We start from the raw sequence: 22,590 nt of genomic DNA, 5'->3' as shown, positions 1-22,590 counted from the left end.
CTCCCCTGTGTCTAAGAAAGATTCATTCAGAATTGTTATGGCCTAGTAGCACATTATGATTTAGAGCTGCATCAGATGGATGTCAAAACTGCGTTCCTAAATGGTGACTTGTATGAGACCATCTTCATGGCACAACCGAAAGGTTTTGTTGTGAAGGGCAAGGAACATTTGGGATGCAGACTAAAGAAATCCATTTACGGACTTAAGCAAGCGTCAAGACAGTGGAACCTTAAATTCGATCAAGTGATTAAGAAATTCGGATTTAAGGAGAATGATGTGGATAATTATATCTACACTAAATAAAGGGTGGTAAATTCATAATTCTAGTGCTTTATGTGGATGAGCGTATGCTCATGAGACAAAAGGATTTCTTTCATCCAATTTTGAAATGAAAGATCTTGGTGAAGCCTCTTATGTTCTGGGCATTGAGATACACCGAGACAGGACCAAAGGAGTACTAGGATTGTCTCAAAAAGCATATATTGAGAAAATTCTTAAGAGATTTAATATCGATAAGAGTAAGGCCACACTTGTTCCATTAGCGAAGGGCGATAAGTTTAGTGAAGCCCAATGTCCTAAGAACCAATTGGAATCAGATGAGATGAAGGACATACCTTATGCTTCCGCTGTCGGAAGCCTGATGTATGCACAAGTTTATACGCTTCCTGACTTGGCATTTGTTACCGGAATGTTTGGAAGATATCAGAAAAATCCCGGAAAGGTCCACTGGGTTGGTGTCAAGAAGTCATTACGTTACTGCCAAGACATTAAAGACTTCATGCTCACATACAGAAGATCAGATAACCTTGAAGTTGTGGGTTATATTGATGCTGACTTTGTTGGGTGTGTGGATAGTAGGAAATCTACATCAGGATATATCTACACGTTAGCTGGAGGAGCTATATCATGGAAAAGCTCTAAGCAAAGTTTAGTTGCAGTGTCGACGATGCAAGCTGAATTTGTGGCATGCTATGAAGCAACTGGACAGGCTGTTTGGCTTAAGAATTTTATTTCGGGCCTCAAGGTAATTGACAGCATTACGGAACCTATAACGTTATACTGCGATAATCAATCTGCAGTATTCTTTTCGAGTAACAACAAGTCAAGTGGCACTTTCAAACACATTGACCTTAAGTATCGTGTTGTGAAAGAAAGATGCCAGGATCGAACCATTAAGATTGAGCACATAAGAACTAATGCAATGTTAGCTGATCCGCTCACTAAAGGCTTACCACCAAACGTGTTTAAGAAGCACGCTACTAATATGGGTTTGGTGGATAGTCTTTAGGTCCTAGTTTAGGGCCATTATGAACTCCCAAATAATGAATAAGCATTCTACCGAGGTGTTTCAGTGAGACTGTGGGTAATGGGGTCCCAGTAGTGCATCAAGCTACTGACAACGCATTGGTCTGGTACTTTCTGTTACTACTAAGGGTGAACATTAGTATGATATGAACATTAACCTTAATCATTCGATCAAGTGGGAGAATGTTGGAAATAAATATTTCTGTTAAGATGTGAACTTCACTGTTAAGGAAAGCATTTAAACCACCTAAACAGGATTAAGGAAACCTAATGATAAAATCCTAATGGGATGTGATCAGCATGCCCATTAGGCCCGTTTCCAGAGGCTGGCCCCCAGCCCCACAGTGCCTATAAATATAAGGTCGTGGTTAGCACCTTAATCACCCATTCATGTCATTCTAAAACCCTAGCCACCGCTAGTCTGATTGCTAAGGGCATTGGAGGGGTTTGGAAGGCCAAGCACTCCTGTTGGCGCCCGGAGGATGCCGCTACGTTGCTGCATCTTCTACATCGACAAGAATGCCTACTTCCCCTACAGATCAGGCGTAAATGGCTGCTGCAACTGCTAACGCTGGTATAATGTTTATCATTTTATTCCGCATTAGATTGATTTGTCATGAACTAGGTTATGTTAAGATTCTGGGTAATGTGCCTCTGATGTATAAGTTTTGGCAATTCTAACAATAGCTACTAACAAGCTTCTTGACGATATGTTGACATCGAAGATATTGGACTCTGGAGCTTCCATACATATTCCCATGGACAAAATAGGGTTGATAACAAAGGTTCTGGGAACAATAGGATACTTCGATCCTATATAATGTACATTTACATCAGTTGGCTCACCGAGATAAATGATGTCTACAGCTTTGGTGTAATTCTTGTGAAGTTGCTCACTAGGAAGAAATCATTCTTGTTTCTATCCACTGAAGATGATGGCCTTGTTTCCCATTTTGTCACCCTACTTTTCTGAGGGAGGCATTGTTTCCCATTTTGTCACCCTACTTTGCTGAGGGAGGCATTGTTTCCGATTTTGTCACCCTACTTGCTGAGGGAGACCTTGTCCAGATAATAGATCCACAAGTTATAGAGGAGGCAAAGAATCAGTCCAAGAGTGATGCAGTTGCAGCATCCCGTGTAAACATTAGAGGAGAGGGGAGGCCAACAATGCAGCAGGTAGAACACACACACACACACACACACACACACACACACACACACACACACACACACACACACACACACACTAGAAGCCCTTTGGGGTACCAAGAAGTGTAAGAATGATGATACACTAACATAGTAATTCGAGAATCAGGTAGAAGGGCAATGAGTTGGGGAGTGTCAAGTAGAACATACAATTTGGAGCAGGATATGATGATGTCGTCGAGGTACCCTTAGTAACACAGCTGTGGCTTTATGCAATAGCACAGGATAAGAGACTAATTATCTTGTCATGGAACGAGTCTGTTGCTTACAGTCGTATTTGTGGTGCTAGCATGATTAAATTGTGCCCCTATAAAAGATACGTATCAGAGTTAGTAGATTGTTTCTGTCAAGGTTGGTAGATTTACATGCAACACATGCTTTGTTTATAAAATTTGGAAATTTAGATCTGGGTTCTCCCCGCCTGCGATTTCGGAAAGGCACCAACTCTATGGCAGCAGCTCAAGCACCATCCGCGTTGCGCCCCATCTCTCCTGATCGATTTCGGAAAGGCACCAACTCTGTCTCAGATTCTTGCATTGGATTGCTGTCTTGGATCCCGATTGGCTATCTGATTTACCTAGTTGTAGTAATGATGAAACAAAAATGTTGTAATAAATACAAAAAAAAGCAAGATAGAGAATAAAAGGAAACGTTTGAAGCATTTTTTTAAAAGAGATAAAAGAAAAAATCATAGGCATTGAGCACGCAAAATCATTCTAAGGAATAGATAAGACCAGATACGTGTAGTAGTGACTAAGCGACTAAGCGAGGGCACATGCCCGTGTAATCATTTTTTGAGATGCTAAGGTACTCAGCAAATTCTTATCATGGTTAAGCCGTCCTAGCCACGCTTTGGGCATGCTTAGAATGTTGGGTAGAATGAGTAACATACGTAAACTAATGGGGCCGACTAAACGAGGGTGTGAACACAGTGAACTTTGCAAAACCAGTTGCTTGCATGGACTACTTGTAGTTTTGGAAAATTATATTATTTGTGATTTATAGTTGATCTTGACCCCTTTTTTCTTACAAATAATATGCTAGTGTGCTCTATAAAGCGAAACATGTACTATACTTGTGACTTATACGATGACTCTTTTTAGTTGGGATGTGCCTAAACTTCCTAACTCAAAGACATCCTAATCGGCCACTATGTTATTTCTATATGCTAAGGAAGAACGTGCCTAAGGGCATGTACATTCCGACATATCAGCGGTCTTATAGGTTGTCTCATGCAATGCCACATATGATTTTTGATGATGTGGAGGAGAGAGAGCGAGGTGAGAGAAAAAGGTGGTTGCCTCGTGAAACAACCGTCTCATAGGCTAAAATTTAAGAATCAGAGTATGAAACTACTTCCCACCATTATACGAGTTGCTGTTGCCATGCAACTTAACATCGTTCTTTATTTCACCCACAAATCAGGGGTGTGGTAACTATGAGACAACTAGAAAGACAAGTCATTGTAGAAATTGTCTTGTAGGTCATCTCAAGATTATGTGTCACTGCATGAGACAGCCTTTTAAGGCGACACCTCACCAATGTACTTGCCCTAATAATAACACATGGCTCTAACAATAAAGCACTTTATCAGCGCGTAAACTACAGCCTCCCTACCTTTTGGAAACCTAACCAAAGGCAGCATGCTAATCCTTTGCTAAAATCAATACAAAAATTGAAGCCACCCTTTCAATCAGGCTAAACGTCAATCAAGCATATAAAAATCACGTACACATGGTCTCTTTCCACAAAGTTCAAGATGTGGCTCCAACATACGTACGGTATATATTAACTTGCACATGTAGCTCCAAATAAAGTGTATGCTTCTTTTTGCGCGTGTTTGATCATCGAGTTGCTGGTTGTACGTAGTTTCCATGAAAGTATCCTGCAATAATAATGTCTTCCTCTTTGCATTGGTCACGTCCTTCACATTGCATAATACCCCTATTACGTGTATATTATTGTTTTTGGCTCCTCATACAAGAGAAACCTGAATAGGAGAGGCCAACAACAACTCTGGCAGTGATTGGCAAGATTAGAGAGGGCAAGTTATATTAGTGACTTCTGATCTGGGCATAGACAGATGATTTGATCGATAGGAGGCCAGGATGCATGTAAGGCTGGGCGAAAAACTCGTGGCTCGTTAACTCGCTCGACTCATCTCATTAGTGACTCGGCTCGACTCGACTTATTAGGAAACGAGTGAAATGGAGTACAGCTCGAAAGTCCCATGCAACCCTATTTTGGGGGAAATCGAGTCGGAAGACAAATTGGGAGTTATCTTTTGCTCGAATCCTACAAAATCCCTTACATATTACCATTGATCATGTGCACATGTTCAGCGAGAAACACAAAGTTTTTGTTTCAGTTGTGCATAAAATTAGCTCCTAGTGAAACAATTAGCACTTCGGTATAACATTCTCAATTTAGATCTCCCACCTCACTACATTTGGTGGTACGTTTATTCTCAATTCAGTATAACTTGATTGATCAATGTCACCATACATCATGCACAGAAAATACAACAAGCTAACATTTGGTGGTGCATTTATTCTTAGCCTCGAATAATTAAGCATTCGCAATAATTTGAACATCCATGTCAATACCAAATCTCTAGTAGAGTATATTTCATCAATGTCAGTTGTTCAGTGCACATGTTGACAAACAAATGGAGGACGTAACCTTTTGGGTTCTATATATGGAACAAAAAAATTGAGATAGTAGAACATCATGATGGTCAATTAAGATGGAATCTTACATTGGATACACACTCCTTCTGAATGCATAAATTCTTTTTTAGGTTCTCTTCCTTTTTCCTTGTTTCAGCCAAAGCAGACTGCTGGGCAGCTCTTTCACGCTCGAGCATGGTATCAGTGTCCTCAGAAGAAGCTTTAAGCTGCTCATATTTAGATTCCAACTCCTTCCGGTCCAACAAAATAAGGCCCAGATTGTGCTGATAATCATAAATCTGCACAGAGTTTTTTCATATATTTTTTTTTAAAAAAAACGAAGAATTTCCAGCCCTTAGAGAGATTAAAGCATGCAATCCTAAAAGGTAAGCAGCAGCAACCAGATTATTACAAGACATTAGATTATTACACTCTGGCACAGATCAAGCACTACCACAAAACCGAGATATCGTGAGGGTGGAAATACTCTCACGAAATATAGTTTTACCCTCACGAAAATGATTCGTGACGGCCAACCGTCACACAATAGTTCTCACAGTAACGAGATCACGAAAATACAGTTTTCATGAGGGTTAGCTGTCATGATTTATTTTCGTGTCGAAATTTCGTGAGAGTGACCTCCACGAAAATTACAGCGTCGTCAGGTTTGCAAAGCACCTTTTCGTGAGAGTATTTCGTGGTGGTCACCGTCACAAAATTAATTCGTGAGAGTTACAAAATTCACACGAAAATAGTATTTCATGAGAGGGAGGTGTCACCACGAAATAAGTTTGAACCCTCATGAAATATATATTTCATGGGAGCGGGACACCATCACGAAAACATGTTCAACCTTTAGGAAATATAAATTTCATGAGAGCGAGACACCACCAGGAAAACATGGTCAACACTCACGAAATAGTGGTTCCCTGGAGTTCAGAACTGCCGCCAGGTATCAATTTCATGAGAGTGCAACCTCCAGGAAAAGTTCCAATCCAAATCCCAAATACAGTCATATTTCAATAGTCAATCTAGCATAAAAACACAATCAGATTTCAATACATGCATACATTCGATTAATTTCAGTCCAACCAATCACAAAGTGTCCAACACTTGCACTCCAAACATATTACAATGTCTCCAGCACCCTAAAGTCATAGCCATCTAACACAAGTTCGAGCAGCCAACACATAGCTCAAGGTCAACGAGTACAACACCAAAAGGTTTTGTTTCAACCTAGGGTCGCTGGTTAGCAAAATAAGCCTAGGTTAGTAAAATAAGCCTAGCATCCATTACTTTGGATCAAAAGAGCTCAAAAGTACGATGGTACCATGTTCAGATTTTACTCCCATCCAGTGCATCAATTATCATCAATATCGTCCTCGTTATCATCACTGTCATCCTCTTCATTGATGTTGTCCTCTCCATAACCACTATTCATATCGCTGCAACTAATGTCATCCCTACCATCATCTTCATCATAGCTATGGTTGCCACCGTCATAGCTGTTGCTGTCATTCATCTCACCATAGTAGTCATCATCATCGACATCAGTGTCCACGATATCACCACTAGCAAGTATTTCAAGTGGATTAGTGCTGACATGTGATAGTCCAGAAACCTGAAAAAGATCAATCATGGTCTTACACTTCAAGTAAAAATGATGGTTGCCACATTTATTTAGCTAAAATAACAGGTGGTTGCAACAACCACAAACAACATCTCTCAGTTCCATTCCATAGAGTATATGCATCTAGGTGTAGTACATGGAGAGAACAGCAAAAAGTTACCTGATGACGACGGGCGTCGATATTTGCTAGATGGTTCATCAGATCAACAGGTGGAGACTTCTTAAGATCCTCAAAAAGTCTCTGAAATTTAATGTGCAAAAACATCAAATCAATGCATATGATCAGCAAGCTGTAAACATCAAATCAATGCATATGATCAGTAAGCTGTAACATGGAGAGGGATGACTATTACCAGCATCATCTCACGATTAACACTATTTTCCTCAATGAGAATCTCATTATTCTCATTCAACTTCTTATTTGTTTCATTCAGTGCATCATTCCTCTCTTTCAATTCCTCATTTTCATGTACTACAACTTGATAAGCAGCTGTGTTGCTTGAGCGAAAACGATTTGATTTAGCAGTTGCTGCAAGTGTTTGCTTATCCACATAACCATCAGCTATTGGCATGCGGCCATGGGCCATTCCCTGTTTCATGAAATACAATGCTTGTACATCTAATTCTTTTGAATTTTCATGAAGTTGTGTTCTTGCACTGTATTCATCCTAAAGAAAAACAGAGCGAAATATGTACGAAATCAGCAAGGTTGTAACCATATAAAAAATACAAACTGAGATAGAAAAATGAGTGAAACACATACAAGACAGGTTTGTGCTCTCCTGCTGGGAATAGGAGCGCTTTTTCTAGCTTTGTCAACTTTTCTGAATCCAGACTTCATGACAGCATATGTGTTAAAAGTGCTGGCCTTCTCAGGGCCGAACTTATATTCCTACAGGAAAATGAAATGAAGTTACAAGATGTCTGAAACCTAGGCTAGCTAGATCTATGTGAAATCATGGGTGTGACATTCACATTTGGATGTAAGCAGTCTTAGTAGTATAAGCAAAAGACAATAGGATTAGGATTTCATACCAACAATTGTTGTGTCTCTCCCCATGGCCTCGATCCCCCTCTGTTCTGAGCAACATCTACAGACTTTAAGCGTGAAGCTTGAGCAGCCTTCCTCTTTTTCTTGTACTCTTTAGATGTCCAATACTTCGACAGAAACACCCAAGCATCATTATCGCACCACCATAGCTTGCTGGCTATGTATTGTTCTTATGTAAGATGTATAGCACGTGCTTGATTGTCATCACAGTCCTCATGAATCTTTACAGCATCCAAACGAGCCTGATATATCAAATCAGAAACTCTTTTTGCTAGATAAGTCTCCAAATTTCTGTCAGCTTTTCTCACATCAGCTCGGGTTACCTTGAACAAAGTCTACATATGTAGCAAAGGAAATGTTAGTTATTTCCAGTAAAATAGAAGAGGCAATCAGTATGTATGATGGCTAGTTTAATTACCCAGAATTCACACTTGAGTAGCCTAGCATATGTTACATTTGTGATATCCTTTTTGCAATAATAATAATGCCATGACATTGCTGCCTTTTTTCAAGGATCTTGCCTTCCTCATCACGGATATTAACCATACCAGGGTAGAACCGTTTGATAAGAGCTCCAACCTGTGAACCATACTTGTAGTCTTTAGGGTTGTAGTTCACGTAGGTGAATTGCCTCCAAGAAATAATATAATGTCAACACTAAAGATAGAATAAATAGTAGAAAAAAAGTCTATCAGCAGCAAAAGATCAGAAAAAAATGTACACACTTGCTACGCTGAGGCTTCAGCATAACCTTCCCACTAGGTGGAGGCACTCTCAATTGCGTCTCATTTTTTCCCTCTCCCTCTTGCTTTTTTTGTAGGTTGGTCCATAACTTGTAATGTGCCACTTCCACCATCATTCAAGTCATCAAAACCACCATTGCTCATTTGTATGTTACTCTGATCATCACCAACCCTTTGAGAATTAGCAGTGCCACCATCAGCATTGGTCCCTAGGGAATTCCCACCAGCATTGGTCCCTTGGGAGTTCCCACCAACATTGGTCCTTCTGGAGTTCCCACCATCAGCATTGGTCCCTTGGGAGTTCCCACTAGCAGCATTGGTCCCTTGGGAGTTCCCACCATCAGCTTCACATGCCCTTTTCCTCGCAAGCCCTCTATGTCGAAGCCCGAATATGACCTGCATAATAATTACAAACTGAAGATTAAAGGGAACATATTTAAACAACACCAATACTAATGGAAACCTGAATGCTAGATGAAAAGGCATGTAATAGTTTCTTTGGTTCAGAACTTCAGATAAATAACAAGTAAGCATTCAGAAAGCAACACATCAGTTCTGACAAAGGTAATAAACATTGAATAGTCTTGGTGCATATTCAGCAGTACATTCAGCAACACATCAGTTCTGATAAGCATTCAGCAAGCAACACATCAGTGCATTCAGCAGTACAACTAGTTTTTTTAATAGAAAACAAGAATCTAAAAATCATTTGGGTCATTAGGTGCATATTCAGGCAGATCGTCTTGGTCATCATCTCTATCTTCTTCCGCCTCTAGATCATCATCTATATCTTCATCCGCCTCTAGATCATCATCTATATCTTCATCTTGAGCTTCAATATTCAGTTTGGATAGAAATTTGAGATCATTTGGATCGGTTATCTCATCGGAGATAGTTGGAACTATATTGTCCAAGTCAGCCCCTAAATCAATGACAAATGAGCCTGGCAACCCATCCTCTTGATAGAAAAGCTCTTATGTTGGCCCATTAGGAGGATTTGAACCATCATTTGTGTCATTTGAAGGAATGTAGTTCCGTGGATAGACGTTATACACAACCCACCAATCCACTAGATCTGATTTATCTTTGCATGCATAAGGCAGATAATATACAAGTTTAACTTGACTCCCCATAACAAATGGTTCAAATGCTGCAAGCCTAGAAGAATGCTTAATCTCCACCAATCCTAAATTTTCAGTGCGTTTTGTTCAAGCTGGTGTAGGATCAAAACAGCAACAATCAAACAACACCATCTCTAGCTGTAGGCTTCCTTCCCATTTTATTTTTATAATGTCTTTGATAATACCATAATACTCTAACTCATTGTTGTTCTCATCAACACAGGAAACACAAACTCCACTATTAACTGTTGTTAATCTGGATTTTGTTTTCTCACACTCTTCTGAACGGAACCTATATCCATTCACATCATAACCCCCATAACTGGTCACCATTCTGCGAAAACCAAAGGATATTTGACGCAACGCATTATCAATAGTAGGATTCTTCAAGCACTGCAGGTCCACAATAGTAATGGTGTGTCAGTTTTAAGAGTGTACAAATTGGTACACAAAGACAATGTGAATTAGGAGCATTCAACAATATTACTTCTTCTTTAAACCAATCAAAGAAGCTAGGACCATGCTGCCCACGGCTGTTTTTCCACCCTTTCAACCTTAACTCGCGGAGCTGGTCAGGTCTTGCTCTAGTGCAACTCTTCCAATGTTCCTTATCAAATTTCCTAAGGGGCCAAATTAAGTTAGATAGGGTGAACAGACTAGATATAAAATATACTAGGAATAGGTTGAACATCCACTTACTTGAAGAATTCATCCATCTCTGGCCTGTTTGTCAAAATGTATAAAAAAGCAGCTTCATACTTCTCTGTTGGTAGCTCATGAACACCCCGAGGACTCATACAACGCCCCGGGTATTGAAAAATTTCAATGTTGCATGAACTTTTGAAGGAAGAAGCTCCATCATCATAACGAGGCATCTTGTTTCTAATCGACCGAGCTTGTGACCTAAAAAAGAGGGTGAGGAAATGTGTTGCCTCCTCAACTAACTGAGCCTCAACAATGCAGCCCTCAACACGTGCCTTATTTTGTACTTTGCCTTTCAGTTTTTGGATTTTCCTATAGGAACCAAAGAAAGCACTAAGAGAAGGTTATTTTTACAAAAGACGGTAGAATATTAGTTATGAATTTACCTCTCATATGGATAATTCCAACGAGATTGGACAGGGCCTCCTAGTCGAGCCTCTCGGGGAAGATGGATTATAAGATGTTGCATAGGATTGAAGAAACCAGGAGGAAATATCTTCTCCAATTTGCAAACAAGGACAACAACTTGCTGTTCTAATGAATTTATGACATCCTTTCTCAACTCTTTGGCACACAACTGCCGATATAAAAAGCTAAGCTCAGCCAAACACAACCATATGTCATGTGGAAGGAATCCACAGAAGGCTACAAGGAGTAAGCGCTCCATGAATATGTGGTAATCATGGCTCTTTAGGCCAAAAATCTTCCTTTGTAACAAGTTAACCCCTCTTCCAATGTTGGCTGCATATCCATCAGGGAACTTAAGTTCTTGAAACCATTTAAGAATTTTTTGTTTGTCATCCTTATTAATGCAAAATGGGGCACGTGGCTTGTCCCACTTGCCATTTGCTTTCAACTTCAAATGTTGTGATGGATGATTGCAAATATCGGCTAAATCTTTCCTTGCCTTGATATTATCCTTAGTCTTGTCAAGTACATCAAAGCAAGTGTTCCATATAACTTCAGCTACATTTTTCTCATTGTGCATCATATCAATGTTGTGTGGTAGAAACAACTTAGGAAAATATGGAAGTTGCCAAAGGCCACAAACATGGGTCCAATTGTGCAATTTACCATAGGTTTTTGTGTCACCTACGAATTTGCTCATTTGGGCATAGAATTCTTCCCCCGTCAAAATCCTTGGAGGCTCATAAAGAACCACGGTGTCCTTACGAAATGCATTAGATTGAAATCTGAATTGATGGCCTCTAGGTAAGAAACGCCTATGGCAATCAAACCAGCAAGCCTTGTGACCATAACGAAGTGTAAATGCCTTAGTATCACACAAACACACTGGACATGCAAACCTACCATGTGTGCTCCATCCAGCAAAGTTACCGTAAGCAGGAAAATCATGGGCTGACCATAGATAGGCTGCTCGCATCTTAAAAGTTTTCTTGAGTGAAGCATCCCAAGTGTCTACCCCCTCCCATAAACTCAATAATTCATCAACTAAAGGCTGCATTAGAATGCCTAGTTTCTTTCCAGGATGTTCAGGGCCAGGGATCACAAGAGCAAGAAATATGTACTCAGATTTCATGATTGTGCATGGTGGAAAATTCAATGGGGTAACAAACACTGGCCAACAGGAGTAAGGAGCTGCCATTAAACCAAAAGGGGTAAAACCATCTGTTGCAAAGGCAAGACGCACATTTCTAGGGTCACTTTTGAAGTCTGGAAAATCTTTATCAAACTGTTGCCATGCTTCTCCATCACTAGGGTGCACCATTTTACCAGATTTGGACGGATAGTGAGACCGCAACAGCTGTGCCGTATGCTCATGCAAATATAACCTCTGTAACCTATCTATGATAGGAAGGTAACATAGCACTTTATGTGGCACTTTGCTACTACCATCTTCGTAGCAGGAGGTGCCACAAACATCACACTTGTCTTCACTTTCATTATCTTTATAGTAAAGCATACAGTTGTTATAACAAACATCAATTTTGACATATGCCATACCAAGACCCTCAAAAAGCTTCTTTGATTGATAGAAGTCTTTGGGCAACTTAGATTCAGGAGGCAATAGTTCAAGGATTAATTCTAAGTTTGCCTCAAAGTGTGCAATTGACATATTGTATTGCGCTTTCAATGCCAACAGGCGTGCCATACCAGATAGGGATGAGTGAGTTGTGCTCTCATGGACTAATTGATCAGCATTTTCTACCATCCTATAAAAAGCTTTAGCATAGGCAGGTGGTTGGTCATCAATTGGTGGTGGATGGCCACCAGCTATGGTAAGCAACATTTCATCCATGTGGTCAGTTTCACAAAAAGCATCATCATGTCCACCCTCAACATAGGTACTATCAACTCCCTCACCATGAGCTATCCATATTCTATAGTTATCCTTAAAGCCAGCTCTACACAAATGCATCTCTACTGTCAGCCTTGTCTGCCTAAGAAAGTTCTCACACATAGCACAAGGACACTTGATGGTGCCATCTTCAACTACATTAGGCATAGAGAAAGCACGATCCAAAAACTTGTTCGTGTTTTCTATCCAATCATCAGAGTGGGCCTTGTTTACGAGACCAACCAGTGTACATTCACTCACGTTCTGCCATTGTTTTTGTTCTATATTTTATTAAAAAATATCAGATACATATAAATTCACATCTATCAACCAAATACTAGCACCATTTTCTATGGATTTACCAAACAATCAAATATTGATTTTCTAATATCATCTAACTTCAATTCCCCAACAATACAATAGACACTAAGTCAATCATGTACAAATATCAAGTAACTTCAGTTTACCCAACAAGCACACATGTAGCATCAAGATAGTTTGTTAGACAAAGAATAAGTTACCTCTGTTGGCTTGGAGCAGTCAACACAGATGTGAGAATAGCTCCTTTGGAGTTGATGTAGCTACTGCAATGGTGCCTGCTACTTCAACCTTGGCGTTGTACAGTCCTCTTCTGCAAGCTTGGCTAGCGTCAGTGCTGCCTTCTCCACCTTAATTGAAGCTCGGTTCCATGTCCGTGCTTCTCCAATCCTCAACGATTAAGTTCAGCATATCAGCAATTCAGCATACAGAACACACACAGTATCATATGCAACAAACATCCTCATATTGCTAGAGCAACACAGAACAATTAGGGGGGAATATTGCTAGAGCACACAACACGGAAAAAATCGGGAAAAAGGATGGAGTGCTGTACTGATGAAATGAGAATGACAGAGTTTGCAGAGAACCACGGTACAGGCAACTAAAAATTCAGCAACGCGCAAATCGGACAAGGCTAAAAATTCACTTGCCACAGCAACTTGCTTCCTGTAAAAGCCGCTCAGGAATTGACTGCTAGCTGCTCAAAACAGTGAACTGAACAACCTAATGATTACTTGTTGTGACCAAAGAAATCGATCGAGCTGCACTTGCTGCTGGATGCATCGACTAGCTAAATAAACATGGAATAAATGAAGCACTGTTGCTTGATAGTGACAAAGCCAAAATTTGAGCAATTAAAAAACAAATACGAGCAACAGCTTTAACTCAAGAACGAGCATGACTTGGTGCTGGACTGCTAGAAAGAGACTAAATTCAGATCTAGATACACTGCTGCAGCTGAACAGACAGAGTGCGGAGTACTACGGTGGGACTACTCACCGGTGCTCTGGAAATCAATGAACTGGGGCTTCGGGCACTGGTGTAGAGGGGCTTCGGGTGCTGGTGGCGGAGGGGTGGGCGTCCGGCGCTCGGTTGGGGAGGGGCGGCCGGCGGGGTGGAGTGCTGGGGGCTGGCGATGGGTGGAGATCTAGGGGTGAGCAGCAATGGAGAGTTGGGGCGTTGCGCGGGGTTGCGGAGTGGGAGTCACTCCACGTCGCGGAGTGGGCGTCGCGCTGGGTGTCGGAGGTGCCGTGGCGGAGGAGAGCTGTGGGGCGCCATGGGGTTGGGGGAGTGGGGGCGCCTGTGGATAGGGTTTGGAATGGGTCGGACGGCTTTTGTTGTGTGATGGGCCAACAGAAAAAAGCGCCGGACATTCTCCACGATGACGCCAACACCAAGCGCAAGCGCGCGACTTAGCATTTTTAGGCGCCATCATGAATTCAGCCAAGCAAAATATCTGTGCTACATGTTTCCTAGCGGAAACAACTATTTTCATGAGATTTCATGTCATGAAATAACAATTTTTCATGGCGGTTTGCATAGCACTCTCACGAAAATAGGTTTTCATGACGGGATTTGTAGCACCTCCATGAAAAATACTAATTTCATGAAGGTGTGTTTTAAACTCTCACGAAAAATCCATCCCCTCACGAAATCTCGGTTTTGTGGTAGTGAAGTAACTCTCACAGTATCAATAGGAAAACAACATATATAACTGTTGTCGGTCGAAACCCACCAGCGAGCAGCGACACGCAACACGAAGAGCCGGGAGGTCGCCGGGGCGCTGGCAGGCACTGCTCCCTCGTCGACGGCCCGCAATTCCGTCACGCGCCCGGAGATTCCGGAGAATGTCGGGCGTGCCACCTGACCTATACCCGATCAGGAAGGTGCGAACGTGCTTGTAACGATTTGCCTGCATACACAAACACGTGGAAACGTAAGTCCGAGCCGTGGTCGGCTCCCCGGGACGACTCTTGCATCGGCTTTAAAGAGCCGATCGAGTCCCGATGTCAGATTGGATCTGTTTGCATCTGGATATTGGTGAATAAAGCAAATAACTGTAAAGCTGGTTCAATTAAATCTAACTAATCTAATCCACGACGGTAAAAGCTTCACTGTTAGATCGGAACATCCTACACGTGATTGGGCATATTGAACATAACAGATAACTAAACCATAACCCAAAACAGAGGCCTAAGAACTAGCAAGAGCCGATCCCGGAACAATCCCTATCAAGGCTGAAATAAAGCATCTAGTACACCACCGGATCATCCAACCCGTTTGCAAGGCCTAATCTAATAGATATTGCGCCAACTCTTAAAGATAAGAGCAAACCATAACAGATCAGATCTACTGGATATAAAAGAAGCAGGGTGTTGTCTCCGTACTACTAATTCTATGCAACAAAAATTAGCATAAGATTGAAACATGATTGCACGGAGACAACATGATATTCGTAGATGATAAGCAATGAAAGCACGATGAATCTACTAAAAGCCATGCTACGAACATCAAGATAACTAGTATTACTTGCCATAAAAATGCTTCAGTACGAGTAGTACTAAGGTAAAAGCAAGAACAACACTGCCCTGATCGCAAGAAGCGATCAGGGCAGCATGGTGCTTACTTGGATGAAACCCTAGAATTATGGGTGGCGATGCGCCGAGAGTTGTTGTTTGCGAGACGTGATGACGTTCCTCTTTTACGAATAACATAGGGTACATATTTATAGTCCGGAGACTTGGGAAACAATCTAAACTAATCTTGTCCCGATCGGACTCTATCTCTAATCTTGAACTAAATCTAAAGATACATGGCCCATGTGGCCCAAATGCTCACGCAGGAGCCAATTTACATGCCCTTCTTAATCTTCTGCTTTAAGCCCAACTTGCTTTCGGCCTGTTAATTTATGGCGATAACACATGCCCCCCTGGTTTTGGCAATGATAATTCCAAAACCAATCCATCGCTTCATCTTCCCGTTAATGTTCATTAAACACACTACAACCACCAAGGAAGACGCAACACCTCTGCAACTGGCTCCTCGTAGAATGTGAGACTGCCGATCCGTCTTCCACCTTTTCACTATTTAATCTAACCCCGAATCGGCTCTTCTTCACAGCAAACTCCTTCTTCTTCGCAAAGCCAAGTAGCGCAGAAAACCCCATTCCTCCGCCAGCCATGGCAATCTCTTCTTGCTCTGGCTCCAACTCCTTTGGAGATTCCTCTTCTTCCTCTTCCTCACCCCTTTTCGCCTCTTCCATCAACCCCACCCCCGAAAGTCGAGAGCCGACTCCCGAATGGGACAAAGCAGCAGCCTACGAGGCGCTGGCTCCTCTGCATTGGGATGCAGAGGAGTTCGACTTCGGGGTTACTTCCGAGGAAGATGAGCCCAAAACCGAAGGAGAGGAAGACCTCCAGTTCCTGTTCCAGGAGGAACTGGAGAACAGCGAAGACGACGGCTTCTCTTGGGAGGGAGCCGACTCCTCCGAAGAGATCGAATCCTCCTCCAGCGACGACACGGTGGCAGGAGGAAACCCCCACCAATTCCTCAAAGCCCCCACGGAGGGAAGCGAAGAAGGAAGTAGCAGCAGCGGCGGACAAAGCAGCAGCGGTGCCGCTGCCGACGACAACAGCGGCAGCGACGACGACGATGACGATGGCGGAGACGCATCGGCGCGAAGCCCCAAGCGCCGTAGGCACTCAGATACCTACGATTGGTAGATGTATGTAGCATCGTAGGGGTAGGATCACAATGACGAAGGATCAATTCCTTTGTAAAAAACGGCTTTTCCTTGTAATGACCTTTCTTTTAATGAAATCAATTTCCTTCAATTACTATGTACTTGTTTACTTTCCAAAAATTCGATGGCAACGCATCAGGCTTCTATAAATATCCAAGAGCCGACGAAATTCAAACTAGAAGCAACCCGCATAAGAGTAGAGCATCACTTCCACTTTGAACCGAACTCGAAACAAACTCTCAAATCCGAGCATAATTCGAAAACTCAGCTCTACAAATTCGAGCAAGAACTCTCCAAGCATCCGGAATTTGAATCAGAGCACACTGCAACCAAACCTAAAGTCAACGGATCTAAACCATGGCAGACTCTGCAGCTCAGACAACAAATCCTACCGTTGATGATGCGGCAATCTGCGGCCTGAAGGTAATATTCAGCCTAATTCTTTCGGTTTTTTTCAGCTTATCAAGCTTCTGAAACATTAAACTCTGAAACCTGACACTGTATGCATACTTCTGAATTTCTGGACTTCAGGTGCCAGACATCCTTTTGCCGCATCCTTCAAACCCAAAATCTTTCTGTCTTGGCCCACAAACTCATGATAACCCCATAGATTTGATCTCTTGTGAAGCAAATAGGATCACTTTCGTGAGTCAAAACATTGATTTGAACCTCTGGGCCGACTGCTTAAGAGCCTGGCCTAACCCTCCTAAGAGCTGGATTACATGGCACAGTAGAGTAGCAAAAGCTTATATGCCCTTGTGGCAGGATTTGAATATAGCTGATGCACTCAGCTTATCACTGTCTCCACTTGACAAAGATGAAAACCTTCTGAAAACCATCGGCTATTTCTGGTCCGATGCTCTGAACTATTTCTTCTTTGGTCATGGACCCATGATCATTACTCTGCTAGATGTTACCATGATAACTGGCCTAGACATTGGATCTCCTAATCCTGCTGCCCACAAAATGGCAGAAGTTCCCTTTAAACTTTCAGCCAAGGTTAACTGCACAAACTGGGGCACTTACATGAGTCAGCACATAAAATCAAAAGGTCCAGTGACTGAGAAGGAACACACAGCCTTCTTAAATCTTTGGCTAGAACACTTCATCTTCTGTGGCCCTTCTTTAGCTCCAACTAAGAATTATCTTCCCCTGGCCTACCACTTGGCCCATGGCAACCACACCGGCCTAGGTAAACTTTTCCTTGGAGAAACCTACAGATATCTCCATTTGATGACATCTAACTTGCTTAACCAAAAGAAACTGAGAACTGGAGGCCCTTGGTGGTTTATTCAGTTGTGGGCACAACTGTACTTTCAGCACCATATCCCCAACTTCCAAGGCCTGACCAAGAACTCTTTTTCTGATGAGAGTGGCAAACCAATTAGATGTACTAGTTACGGCCAAGCTTTATTTAGTCTTCCTGGCAGTAAACTGAATTCAGCAGATGCAGCAAACTGGTTCAGAGTTTTCTACAAAGGACTGGACAATCCACTCTATTTCCCATTCACTGAATCTGAATCCTTTGAAAACCCAACTGCCTTCAGATTAGATAACTTTGCCGATGACAACAGCACTCGGCACCTGTATTCTTTAATGATCCGACCTGGCTTCCTTCCTGTCGGCATCAGCACCTCCAATAGAATTATCAAGCCAGGTTACGAAGCTTACCAACCAGCTCGGCAATTTGGCCTAGGACAAGTCCCTCCCTACTTCCATATTCACCACTTGGTGGAGAGTAGAGCCGATCTACCTGATGGTCTCACCAGTTCAAGATGTTACAGCATGTTCGATGATCTCCACATTCCAATACTAGCTGATCTGTCCTTTGATCCTTCATTGATCGATTTTAGCACATGGTGGGGAATGTGAAAAACACATGTATTTAGGAAAGCTCTAGGTTCTCTACTGCAGCAAATTGATCCTGAATATGTAATCCCCGAGGAAGAGGTACTGAATTTATACATACACTCTCCCCAAGTCCTCTATCCCTCTACTTAACTAATCCTGCTTACCCTATCAGCAGCAACAGGATGGTCCAGAACCTATGACTAGCAACGGGGAGCCATTCCACTTTCTTCCAACTGCCCCTGATGTACTCTTCTGCAAGGGATCATCATCAATGAAGAAAGTGATAATGACTATTCAGCCATACTTACTTCAGTCGGCTTCTAAACGAAGACAAGCTTCTGTAATTGTTGACCCCCGAGTCTTGACCAAGAAAAGGAAGATGATCACGAGGCGAATTATCAAGAAACCAACATCAGCTTCCCCGAGTCCATCAGAGTCCAACACCAACCAGGTAACTTATCTTTCTAAAACTTCTTCTTTATTGCATACGTATGTACTCTGATTGTCTGTAATTCTATTTCCAGGACGCAACTGAAGACATCCTTGAAACCAGCAGCCCAGCACAACACGAAGTCATCGTTCATGAAGCTTACACTGGAGCAACTGAAACCTCAAATACTCTGACGGATGTGCATGACGAACAGGCTAACACAGTCGAAGCCCCTGTTGTCACCTCCAATCCAACCGGATCGGCTACACCTGAACCGATCATCACTTCTTGTTCAGAACAGATAACTTTTATGAGAACCAATTCTGAACCAGCCGATAGCTTCATAAATGCATCTCGCTCTAACTTCAGATATGTCCATAGGGCTTTGATATTTCAGGTTTGCTTTCCTTTGACCCGGCATCAATGGATCTAACTGCCCCTGGAGCAAAAGCACCATCTTTGCAGCAATCGGCTAATTTGGCACATCAGCTTCAACTCATCAAGGATCTACTATCTGCTCCGATCACTGCTCTGGTTGACGATTCCAGCAAGATAAAAGAAATTCTTGAGCAGATAGAATCCCAGCTTTCAGAATTACTTCGAGTCAAACTTTGGCCAGCCAGCCATCTTCCTTTCTTTCGGGCAGAGGTGAAGGCAGCTCAACAAAGAATAGAAGCACGTCGTTCTCAAGTCTCTCTGAAAACTGACATAGCTCAAAAGTGCAAAGCCCTCAACCAAAAGAAAGCAACTCTGGATGCTAAAGCTGATATCTCCGAGAACACAAGACGACTCAACCTCTTGGAAAAGGAACTGATGGAACTTGAAGAAAAGGTCTGCAATACCCAAAGACTAATCCAAGAGGAGAAAGCTTCGATCGCAAACTCCAAGCAGGAAGCCCAAGAAATGACTGAACAAATACAAGCAGAGTTTGCAGAGATAAGCACCTTGAGTCCGCAGATAATATCAGGCGATGACAAGGACGATGAAGCAATCATAGCACGAGCAGATGCTGTACGTGCAGAAGCCATCCATGCGATAGAAGGATTCCTGAACTAGTAGAACTATTCAGAAAACATTTGATGTTGCCTGTAAAACCTGAAACTTGTACTCATTTAAAAACATCTTAAGTCGATGGTTAGACATCGGCTGTCTTGCTTCTCATATGTATTTTTACTAGCCAACTCAACGTGTTGGCCTCTCATTCATTTTTTTTACCGGCCAACTCAACGTGTTGGCCTATCTCTTTCTCCTTTTTTTACCGGCCAACTCAACGTGTTGGCCTATCTCTTTCTCTTTTTTTTTACTGGCCAACTCAACGTGTTGGCCTTTCTCAGTACAGCCAAATGGATGTCATCGGCTCTTGTTACTCGTTTTCCCACATGCTTGGGAAATACTTCTTGAGGTGTTGGCCATTGACAGCAACAGGAAACTTGATACCATCCAGCTCCTCTAGCATGTATGCATTCCCAGGCAATACCTGATCAACCTTGTACGGCCCATGCCAAGTTGGAGACCACTTGCCATACTTTTTATCTTTAGTTCCCAATGGCAATACTGCCTCCCAAACCAAGTCTCCAACCCGAAAATTCTTTGGCTTGACCTTCTTGTTGTATGCACGAGCAACTTTAGCCTTGTTTTCCTTAATCTTCTCTAACGACCAAAGTCTTAGCTCTGTCAGGTCCTCCACATTGTCATTCATCAAGGCTGCATATTTTTCAGTTGTTAGATCATTCTGGAACTCGACATGCCTTGATCCAGCTATGATTTCCCATGGCAACATAGCGTCTTGGCCATAGACCAAATGGTACGGCGATGTCTTGGTGAACCCGTGCCATGAAATACGATACACCCACAAAGCTTCTGACAACACCTCATACCAGCGCCTAGGATATTCATCGATCTTTCGCTTTATGAGCTTGATGAGGCTCTGGTTGGATGCTTCAGCCTGTCCATTAGCTTGGGCATAGTATGGAGATGATCTGATCAGCTTAATTCCCATGTCATCGGCGAACTTCCTGAATTCCTCTGATATAAATACCGATCCTCCATCGGTGGTAATAGTTTGAGGAATCCCAAATCTGTGAATGATGTGCTCTTTGACAAAGCTGATCACATCTTTTGACGCTACTGACCTCATGGGCACTGCCTCTACCCACTTTTTGAAATAATCTGTAGCAGCTAAGACCCACTGGTGACCCTTGCTAGATGACAGGTTGACCTGACCAATCATGTCTATGGCCGAACCTCTGAATGGCCACGGTTTGATGATAGGATTCATTACTAATGCTGGCACTATCTGAATTTTGCCAAACTTCTGACATGCCTGACATCCCTTGTAATATTTGAAGCAATCTTCAAGCATAGTGGGCCAGTAATAACCCGGTCGCCAAATCAGCCACTTCATCTTATGAGCCGATTGATGAGTACCGCAGGTTCCCTCATGAACCTCATGCAAGAGCCGATTTGACTCTGAAGGTCCCAGACATTTAAGCAGTAGTTCTTCCAAGGTTCTGTAAAACATGTCATCCCCAATCAGAACATACTTCATAGCCTTGAGTCTTATCCTCCTGGGTGCCCCCCCGAGCCGAATCCTTCAAGTAATTGAAGATATCGGCTCTCCAGTCTCCAGGTTCTAGAAACTGAATCTCCACATCGACCCCACCGGCCGTTTCCTTGTATCCAGAAGCCATCTGTGCCAAATCATTGGCTTCATTGTTCAGAGTCCTGCGTATCCAGTGGAAATTGATGTACCTGAATTGTGACATCAACTCATGGCACTGCATCCATATCGGAAAAAGAACCTCGCTCTCACATCTATATTCTTCCGTGAGCTGAGAAATCACCAGCTTTGAATCTCCAAAAATTTCCACCGCTTCTGCACCAGCTTCGAGGAGCAGTTCCATCCCTTTGCGAATGGCTTCATATTCCACCAAATTATTGGTGCATGGGGCAGTCATCCTGATGTAGAAGGAGTAAGTCGCCCCTCGAGGCGAGACCAATAGAATTCCCACGCCGCACCCATCATCACAAGCCGATCCGTCAAAAAACATAGCCCAAGCACGAATAAATAGTGCAGCTATATCAGTACTGATCTTGTCTGCAACAAGATCCGCCAGTGCCTGTCCTTTGACTGCTTTTGCAGGCTGATACCGAATATCGAACTCTGACAATGCAAACATCCATTTTCCAAGCCGGCCTTTCAGAATAGGAGCCGACAGCATGTGCTTTATGACATCCGATTTGCATATGACAATTGTTTCCGCCGAGAGCAAAATATGACGAAGCATTGTACATGTAAAGAATAAGCAAAGGCAAAGCTTCTCGATTTCAGGATACCTGGTCTCGGCGTCTAACATGCGCCTGCTGAGGTATAAAACCACCGAAGCAATGGAAGTGTCACCCACGGATAGGTACATGTAGAACGGCCTATCTTACTGAGGAGGAACCAACACTGAAGGCTTTGACAAATATTCTCTGATTTCATCGAAAGCTTGTTGCTGTTCTGCCCCAGCGAAACACA

The 22,590-nt window shown here is 42.5% G+C and overlaps 2 protein-coding genes and 1 long non-coding RNA gene across 3 annotated transcripts; all 3 read right to left on the bottom strand.

The window, feature by feature from the left end:
* Window positions 1-6,231: 6,231 nt before the first annotated feature.
* On the bottom strand, window positions 6,232-7,472 carry LOC120685704 (coiled-coil domain-containing protein 1-like). The gene is made up of 3 exons (XM_039967770.1): window positions 7,164-7,472; window positions 6,971-7,051; window positions 6,232-6,801 (listed from the first exon to the last, which is right to left on the bottom strand). The coding sequence occupies exons 1-3, from the start codon at window positions 7,407-7,409 to the stop codon at window positions 6,541-6,543; spliced, it is 588 nt and encodes a 195-aa protein (XP_039823704.1). The 5' UTR covers window positions 7,410-7,472; the 3' UTR covers window positions 6,232-6,540.
* Window positions 7,473-7,635: 163 nt separating this feature from the next.
* Window positions 7,636-8,972, bottom strand: LOC120685703. Its single transcript, XR_005679703.1, has 4 exons — window positions 8,587-8,972; window positions 8,280-8,492; window positions 7,846-8,196; window positions 7,636-7,702 (listed from the first exon to the last, which is right to left on the bottom strand). It is a non-coding gene; the product is annotated as an uncharacterized LOC120685703 (long non-coding RNA).
* Window positions 8,973-9,302: 330 nt separating this feature from the next.
* LOC120684727 (calsequestrin-1-like) lies at window positions 9,303-10,441 on the bottom strand. The gene is made up of 3 exons (XM_039966616.1): window positions 10,425-10,441; window positions 9,911-10,059; window positions 9,303-9,505 (listed from the first exon to the last, which is right to left on the bottom strand). The coding sequence occupies exons 1-3, from the start codon at window positions 10,439-10,441 to the stop codon at window positions 9,303-9,305; spliced, it is 369 nt and encodes a 122-aa protein (XP_039822550.1).
* Window positions 10,442-22,590: the final 12,149 nt, after the last annotated feature.

The sequence above is a fragment of the Panicum virgatum genome, chromosome 8N (assembly GCF_016808335.1).
Source record: "Panicum virgatum strain AP13 chromosome 8N, P.virgatum_v5, whole genome shotgun sequence".
Taxonomy (NCBI): Eukaryota; Viridiplantae; Streptophyta; class Magnoliopsida; order Poales; family Poaceae; genus Panicum; species Panicum virgatum.
The sequence above is the reverse complement of the archived record's forward strand: the minus strand, read 5'-3'. Positions and strand labels throughout refer to the sequence as shown.